This window comes from Rhyacophila brunnea, unplaced genomic scaffold (assembly GCF_057557595.1).
Source record: "Rhyacophila brunnea isolate RB1 unplaced genomic scaffold, BYU_Rbru_1.0 scaffold_21, whole genome shotgun sequence".
NCBI lineage: Eukaryota > Metazoa > Arthropoda > Insecta > Trichoptera > Rhyacophilidae > Rhyacophila > Rhyacophila brunnea.
In genome coordinates, this window is record NW_028232871.1 from 9920357 (window position 1) to 9929699 (window position 9343).

The 9343-nt window shown below is 35.9% G+C and overlaps 1 protein-coding gene across 1 annotated transcript; it reads right to left on the minus strand.

Moving 5' to 3' along the window:
- Window positions 1-2217: 2217 nt before the first annotated feature.
- Window positions 2218-4963, minus strand: LOC147070690 (uncharacterized). The gene is made up of 2 exons (XM_085949136.1): window positions 4897-4963; window positions 2218-4574 (listed from the first exon to the last, which is right to left on the minus strand). Exon 2 carries the CDS (start codon window positions 4549-4551, stop codon window positions 2776-2778), a length of 1776 nt encoding a protein of 591 aa, XP_085805262.1. The 5' UTR covers window positions 4552-4574; window positions 4897-4963; the 3' UTR covers window positions 2218-2775.
- Window positions 4964-9343: the final 4380 nt, after the last annotated feature.

Sequence of the window (9343 nt, forward strand, 5' to 3'; positions counted from 1 at the left end):
ATCCTGTGTCTGGGAGGTTCTTGACGGCTTGGTTTGATAGTCCGTCATTACCAGGGGCTTTGCGGTTGTTAAGCCGCTTGATAAAGCGTTCGATTTCATCAATCGAGGTCGGCTTTAGAGGATTTTCTGGAGGGTCTGACCTCTCTTTGTAGATAGCCCTGGCTTTCCTGGTGACAAGCCGTACGTGTTCTACTAATTCCTTGTTGGACCTATCGTAAGTGTTTGGAGAGAATTGGTTGGCTATGCTCAAGGCGAATGCTTCGGCTTTGTCTGAGGATGAATACACTGGGCCATTCGGCCCTGAAGGTGGGTTATTTTTGTTTTTTCTTGTCTCAAGGTTTTTGTTAGGGACCAGTATGAAGTACTGCCCTTAATTAATCTACTGATTTTATCGTACCAATTGTTGCTATGAAATTCAGCGAGTTCTGTTCTGACTTCGTCGTGTAACCTATTGTATTTGGTTTTGGAGGTGCGGAGCTTGAGATCCTGCCACTCCTTTCTGGCTATGTTTTTCTCTCTGATTTTATCTTTAACCTTTTCGTCGCGCCAATGGTCGCCCCAATGTATATCATTTGTCAGCCGCGTGATTTTTACGAATCATAAATCATATCATAACTCGTTAAAAACTGTCATTAAAAATCCGAGAAGCAGTAGAACCGATAAATATACATTCCTAATAATTTTACGACATCTAAAAATAAACAAATACGACTTAAATGGGGCGATATAGCTTGAACAAACACGTCCCATAGTAAAAAAACCATGCATAGGTACATACCAGGCGGCCACTGTCGTACTTCAAGTGGCATGGACACTTGCGCCGATGACAAGTTTATTAGGGCACGATACGTGGGAACCCCACTTCAAACACAGAACACATTAATATTTTACAGAGCACATAAAAAATATTACGAAATCACTTTATTTATTATTGAGGGGTTATTTCAAAACACTTAACATAAAATTTTATCTGACAAGAATTTTAAATTTAATAGTTTCATGGTAATCGTAAAAACAGGGCTGAGGGCACAAAGCTACATCACATTCTCGACACATAATATTTGTCATTTTTCTTTTTGTATTTTTAATGGTAGATTGGGAACAGTTCGGTTTTTAACATTCTTTTTGGATTATTACTGGAAGAAGGTATATTTAATGATGTTGAAGGTTTTGAGGCACTACCATATTTTTCTATTAATTGACGAATTACTTTAATCTGAAAATCGGCCAAAGAAGTTTTTTTACCGGTTATGACTGTGTAAATAATACTAGCATTTAATAAAAATAAATCAATGATGTGGAAACCAACTTTTTTGTACTACCACTTAATTGTTTTTCGCATGCACGACAGACTACTCAACATCATGTCAACTTTATCGACAGAGCCCATGTTTTTGTTGTAATCAACAACGCACTTCGGTTTTATAATGGGTAGTCCTGTGGCTCTATTGGTTTTATGTGTGGGCACCATTGAGTCGTCGTGCATGGTAGTTATCATGTGTACCTCCCTTTTGTCATGCCATTTCAACACAAGCAAAGGGTGTCGGTTTAAAGATTTTATTTCACCCTTTTTTAATTTTTGAATTTTCGGCATTTGCTTCCGATTGCTGCGAACTGTCCCGCACGCATTTGTTTTTTGTTTAAACAAATGTTCAAATAATTCTGGGCTGCTGTACCAATTGTCGCAAAAAAGTTTATGGCCTTTGCCAAAATAATCCCTCATCAATGTGGTCACAACAGCCCCAGACACACCCAACTTTTCACTATCGGTAATTTCAGTTCCGTCGCCACAATAAATTATAAAATCTAAAATATATCCAGTTTCAACATCACAAATAACTTAATCCCAAACCTATGTCTTTTTGAAGGTATAAACTGCTTAAATATAAGTCATCCTTTAAATACTATAATACTTTCATCTATACAGAGGTTTTCATTCGGCAACATCGAGTCTTTGAACAAATTTCTGCAGTGGTCGAGAAGTGTTCTAATTTTGTAAAGTCTATCACCGGCAGGGGTTTCACTGTCAGAGTACCGTCAATTGGGGTGGATAGAGACACTTTTTCCCCTTGACGACTATGTATCTGCATACATGTTCCAAATTATACCAACATGAATAGCTTAAAACTTGTTTCTATAGTCCCTCTACAAGTTTATGGACATATTGTACAAATATCCTTGAAGGTTATTAAAGAACAATCAATTTTGATTGATGTCTCTATTTAACCTGAATTGGGGTGAATAGAGACGAGAAGGGGGTGAATAGAGACTTGGAAGGTGAATAGAGACAAAATGTATAGGGAGGTAGGTAGATTTAGGTCAATTATAAACATGCATACATTTATGGTGTTTATTAAATCGAATTATAATTTTACAAGTGCAATTTTATAAAACATATTTATCAATATAAAAAAATAATCATTTCGTTTCCTTACATTTATTTTACATACATTTATGGAATTTATAAAATCAAAATATTTATTTTACAATTAGTCCAGTAGTTGTCTTTTTGAAAGATAATTATCAATCAATTATCAAAATATTATATATCTAGTTACATACAATTAATATAGTGATTTTATTAGGTAGATGAGTAGGTACCTAACTGTTAATTAAAAATATTAATACATCTACGGAGTTAAGGTATTAAATGAAAATATTAATTTTACATGTGCAGTAGGTATTTAAAAACATATTTATCAATGATTAAAAGCATTATTATAAAGCTAGCTATTAACATAAGTATTATAGGAAGATTTATTTTAAAATAGCTAATTATTCATGGCCTAAACAATTTGAACAAATAAAATCAAAGTACGTTACTCCTTCGTTACAAAAAGAGCAAACCCAACCTTTGCATACCATGCACTTCACCCAATCAATGCCTCTGTATTTTTTTATTTTGCAAACGCAGCATTCATTTTGGTATAACAATACTTTAGAATTTGAAAGAGAAGTAGATGGCTGCTCTCTATTCATGGCTGGTTCTACCAAGTCTTTAAGATCAGCAGTTGGACTACTGTCGTTTATACATTTTCCGGCCGCATCAAAAATCATAACAACCTTATTGGGGTTCATGTTGTCATTCATCTCATTTAGGGTTAATTTAGACCTCTTTCCAGGGCCTTTACCCTTTGTTTTTACATTTTTTTTCAATTGTAAGGAAAGATTTGGTCTGTCTAAACTATTGATATTTTCATCATCTATTTCGATATTTTCTGTACACTTACCCGCTTCGACAGCTAATTTCTTCTTCTTTTTTGTAGTTTGATTAGCGTTATCAGGATAACGCATTTCCTTAAGAATGTGTATTACAGATTGATCCAAAGCTTTCATGTGCTCATTTTGGGGTTTTTCATAGCCTGGTAGCCGGAATAAAACCTCTCTACGATCAATTGGGGAAATACCCGTTTTATAAAATCCAGATATTATATTTTGTTTTGCATTTATTGAAATTGTTTCATACAGTTTTTTTAGCAAACGAGGAAATAGTCCTTTAGGGATGCTGGCTTCTTTTCTTCCGTCCGTTTTTTTCCACTCTTCCAACAGTCTTTTCCACGCTATTTTCAATGGTCTGAAAAAGGATACATCGAGCGGTTGCGTGATATGCGTGGAATTTGTTGGCAGAAAAACAAAGAAAATGTCGTAATCTTTGCACCATTTGATTAAATCAATTGAAAAGTGAGATGATAAATTATCCCCTATCATAATTTTTTTGCCAGTTTTACCTTTGAAGTATTCATAGGCTATTGTTTTAACCCAGTCTTCAAAAGTTATGCTGTCGAACCATCCACTTCGACTGCGATTATATTTCGCCCCCCTTGGGCCATTTGACGTCCATGTATCGTACAAGTGTGTCGATTTGTACACAATATAAGGAGGTAGCAAATTTCCATCAGCAGAACCAGCGAACATTATGGAGGTTGATGATTTCGTGGAGTTCATGACTCTTTCAGGATATTTAACTCCCCTCTTCAAAATTATCTTTCTTCTCGAAGGATCGTCGGTCAAATTCGTCTCGTCGTAGTTGATAATGTTACATAATGGTACATCTTTTATAGCTATTTCTAAGTTATCGAAATAGCTATTGATATCTTCAGGCGTGATCTCAGCCCGTACATGTTTTATATTTTGGCAAATTCTTTGAGAAATTTTACCTTTATTTCTTTTCAAAAAACTGTATGAAAACTCCTTACCAGGCAATATGTCTTTAAATATTTTCTCCGTAATACCTGCCCGATCTAAGTATCCTTTTACTAAAATACGCAGATCATAAAGATCTAATGGGTATCCCCATTCAGAACAAACATTTAATTGGCTTATAATGTATTCTTCAATTTCCTTAGATAAAACTGTTTGCCCTCCTTGATTTTTCATATTTTTCATCGTGTGTCTATTGAGTACGGAACGATGTATCCCATATTTTACCTCAGCCTCTCGATAGCTGAGATTATTCTCCAATATATCTTGTACAGCATTCTTTAAAACCTCTGGGTCGTGTTTGAGGTACCTTTTGGTGCTTCGGGGGTCCGGTTTATAAACACGTGGCATGTTTATATTGTATAGTGGTCTTTCTAAATAAAGAAAAAAAAGAAACATTATACCAAACATAATCACTTTTCAAACCATTTAAATTTCAGTTTTCTGTATCATCACTGTCTATTCACCCGCAGGTTGTCTCTATTCACCCCTTATGGCGTCTCTATTCACCCCGTATGGCGTCTCTATTAACCCCCCTCTCGTCTCTATTCACCCCAAAATATGTGAAAATTTCATGTTCTTTAAAAAGTACCCAATAATGCCGAAATTCAATGAAATACTAAACAAAAGTATGTTTATAGTATAAATAACACATGCAGTAAGTGTAAATTATTATGGTAACATAGTTATACTTACGTTTTCTGGAATAATATCAAAGTTTTTGAGCAGTCGAAAAGTAATGATTCACGGACATCGAATTCTGATGCAATTGTTTCAATTATGACAGATCATAGAGTTGCTTTGGTGTTACCATCCGAAATACGAAATTACCAGTAGTCAAAAAAATATTCCCATAATCATGATAAATACGTAGGATACTTAATAAAGTTGTGTTGAAATTCATACCATGTTTTTGTCTCTTTTCACCCCACAGTCTCTATTCACCCCAATTGACGGTAATTAAGTAAATTCAAAGAAAGCACCATAGTGGTAAGCAGAAGTGCATAAGGCTTAGCCTACAGAATGAGAACACTCTGTCATGTAAAAGGATTTTATGTCGGGGTTGGGATTAGGTATGGATGGGGATATAGGGAATAGGTTGGGGATATAGGATAGGGATATGTTTGGGGATATAGGGAAAGGGATAAGCATGAGACTCGGGGAAATAGGATGCAGGGTCGTGGGTGGTTTGACTTATTACCTCTAAGACCTCAGTTACCTGTCCGGTTACTATACTCATTCGTGTAGGTTCCTAGATTAATAAAAAGCATAATGAATATGGAATAAATATAAGTATCTCGGATTGAGCGCCACTCTATGATGATGCATAGAGACAATAGTGAAGGATAATTAAATGAAAAGCAAGTAGAGAAATTTCAACAATTGTATATTATAAATAAGATAACTTGCGGGCTACAGTGTATAAAAATGTATAATTACTTAAGTGAATCACGAGCACCTAAAGCGATACAATATTTAAGTAAATAAGAACAAAAACCCAAAAGCTAATTCGAAACAAAGACTACTTCGGTGGACCGTAACATAAATGAACAATAAATACCAATTAAAACAAAAGGCTCTCCAGCCTTTTCGCTGCCCTCGATTCCTTCCAGGACGGAATCGAGGAGTGCGTCTTCAAACGTGTGGGGAACGTGGAGTTCCTCCGATCTCCTGGCGTGGGGGGGACGTCCTTCAGATGGCCATCGTCCTCGTCTCCAAAACGTCAGGAAATCGAAAGCCCTGTGCCCAGGGTCCGAGGCTCGGAACTGGCCAAGACGTCTGCTTCCTTCGAAAGGTCAAGACTGAGAGATCGACTCCTGCTTCGCCTTCGTGTAAAAAGCCCGCTAGCTCCGATAGCGCCGGAAATAGTGTCACGAACTCCGTACAAACTATCCCGTGCGCAGGCGCGATCCGGTCGTACTTTTGCGTAGTGTTGCCCTCGTAAAGACTTCCTCGACTTAGTGTGTTATGTTATAAAATAACATGACATTACCTCCAACCTCGGTAAGAGAAGGACAAGCCATAGCGAGGACTTCGACTGTCAACTTCTCGGGGGGGTCTTCTGATAGCATCAATCCTCCCAGGGGTTGGGCATCATGGACGGCATGCTTAGAGATAGCGCGGCTACAGGCGAAGCGAAGGAGACATATAGATGAAGTTTCCACTCTGTTATTTGGTGACAGAGGGAGAGGCTTATGAAGAATCCAAAAAACGAAGAAGATTATTTGCTGAAGAGTGAAGAGCTGGGAGAGGTCTCGTAGATTTACCCTACCTAACCGGTCCACCAATAATTTATAAATTTTTAAAAAAGATCTAATAAATATAAAAACACCTAAGCTCGTGTACATGGAAATAAATAAATAAAATATAATAATTTATCACAGATAATTCACATCATAACAAATAGTGGGGATTCAACCCAGCAGTGTAAAACTGCAATATTTAGAATATATAAAGATTGATTTAGATAAAGCTTCCAAAAAGATAGGAAGAGTTGTATAATAATTATTAGTTTGAAAAGATTTGATGTCAGTATAAAAAATTGAAATAATAGCCAAAAAATTTACCTAAATGCACCTCAGATAATAATAATATATGAAATGGTATAATAAATTAATATATTGTATATAAATGAATTAATATTTTGGTTCAAGAAATTTAATTCAATTCATTAAATTGGTAAAGTTGCAGAGATAGTATAATATAATAAAGTAATTAATAGAAATTAAAATTGCTTCCATAATTTGAGTAATAATATAAGCATTGAGTAATTAAGTTGAAAATAATAATAGATCAGTGAATGATTTAATAAATTGATTTCAAATGATATTAAGTTATTGAAAAAAAAAGATGAACCTTTAATAGTTGGCAAAAGTTATAAAGTGCACAAAGCAAAAAAATATAAATCCTCAATCGTATAAGCCGTGGTTTTTGGCAAGTATACATAATAAAAAATAATAAATACAATAAATTCACCAACTTGGTTCGAACAAATAACATAATAATAATTAATAAACAATGAGTGCCAGTTTGGTTTTGCGTGAGGGCGTATCTGTCGGAAAGTAATAAATACTGTGCGTCAAGCACCGTCCGAATATTTAAAAAGAACATTACTAAAATATACTACTTTCAGATGTCTAATCTGAATAAAAATAACAGTGTGGCTAACAACCAACAGCTGTGATGTGGATTCTCTGTTAAGCCTGTAAGAAACAAATGACGTGTGATGGTATTCCAAGCCATGATCCGGATCCCAAGCAGCGCTCCCACAAATAAAATAACGCGAACAAGGAGAAAAACTAAGCTGGAAAAGAATTCCTAGTACAAAATATATAATTAAAATTAATCATCGATTTTAGTATACTACGTTAAAGTCTACAATGGTGTAGCAAGATATCGTCCGTTCCAGAATATACGGCTCCGCTTCAAATTACTCTAAGATGAACTAAACCTAACTTAACCTAAGGTGAGATACCACACCGCAGATTCTGGACAAACTCAATCCCGTCAAACCCGAGACGCCATCTCGAGACAACTCCCTCCTCGGTGCATGTGTTACAGCAAGAAGAGAACTGATCCGGATGAGCTAGAAAACGAAGTTAAGGAAGCACCACACGAAAACCAGGCAACGACGAGGAAACCATGAACACATCGGAAGCTAAATGTAATTTAAAGAACAACATGGTTCGCAACTGGTCCGACATTCAAGTTGGGGCTGCAAAAAATAAAAAATGAAAGGCTAAAGAGATCGTATTATAACGTCCACTTTCTTCCCTCAAGGAATTTTGATAAGTAGGTTGATTTCCTTCATACAGTCCAGGCCGCTGCACAACATCATCAGTGTCGACAGACGATCGCTTCTATTATTCGCATCACGCCTGCCAACTCACCACCATAAACATCAGAGTGCGGTGGAATCCACACAATCAGCGGCAGATTCCAACGCCAAAAAGAGAGGGGACTAACGGAACCGTCTTCAGCACCGATAGTTCAACCCAAATACCAAGAGGGTTGACTGCTAGAGAAAAAAAATCAGACGCGTCCGAGGAACATCTTCAGCACCCCGGATCACTAAAACACACCGGACAGTAGTGAGACACCTTCAGTTCCCACGACTTCCAAGGAGCTAGCAGCCAACAAATAATAATAAAATCTCCCCGCAACCTGTACCGACAAAGATACATTGAACAGAACAAGTATAACCAATCACTACAATCAATAAAAAAAATATATTATAAAAATAGCAAACAAAACCGTCACGCAAAAACAAGTACAAAGGCAACTGGTATAATTAAAGATCACACGATCACCAGCGCGATGTACTTAATTAGACAATTGTAGGTAATTTTAAATATAGATATTTTATCACTAGGTAGCTAAACTGACAGGCCCTTCCAAACGCTAAGACAGCGGTTGCGTCTTCCGGGAACACCATAACTCTCATCCTGGCACTATGGTGGATTTTAGAACTATGCTTGTTTACCAAAAGTAGGTCCAGATGCTGAATGTGTGGTATGAATTGAGTAGGCCTCCTTCCCGAAAGGTCTGCAACCACCACCTTTGCGATGGACGTTCACCGGAACAAGGGTGTATTGCCATGTGCAGGAAAGAAGTCAGTAACTGAAATAGTTTACCATAGGTGAGTAAAAATTCACAAAGAAATTGAAATAAAGAAATATAGAATTTATAATAGAAAATATTACTCAATGACATAATATATGTATAAAATTTGCGATAATTAATTCGATAAAAAAATCAATCCAAAAAAGAAGCTTGTAAAAGAGCAAAAATAATAATTATAATTTATAAATATCTGAGGTGTGTAATAGACAAAAGACCAAACAGTACAAAATTCCTTCACGAAAAAATTGAATATTAATAAATAGGCATTATTAAAATGCGGCCCTGACAAAATTCAAAATAATTGGTTAAGTGTCATTAGCACGGAAACACACCTTTCCATAATAATAAAAGAAAAAATCTTTGACAGAGTGTGTGTCATAATGAATGAAGGTTTGATAACTCCTAAAGGTTTCAAACATAGTTGATAATAAATTAAATATCAGCATTGTAAAATATTGCCCAGTGAAATAAGCATGCTAAACAAGCAAAAAAAAAAAAAATAATCAATTATTAAATTCAA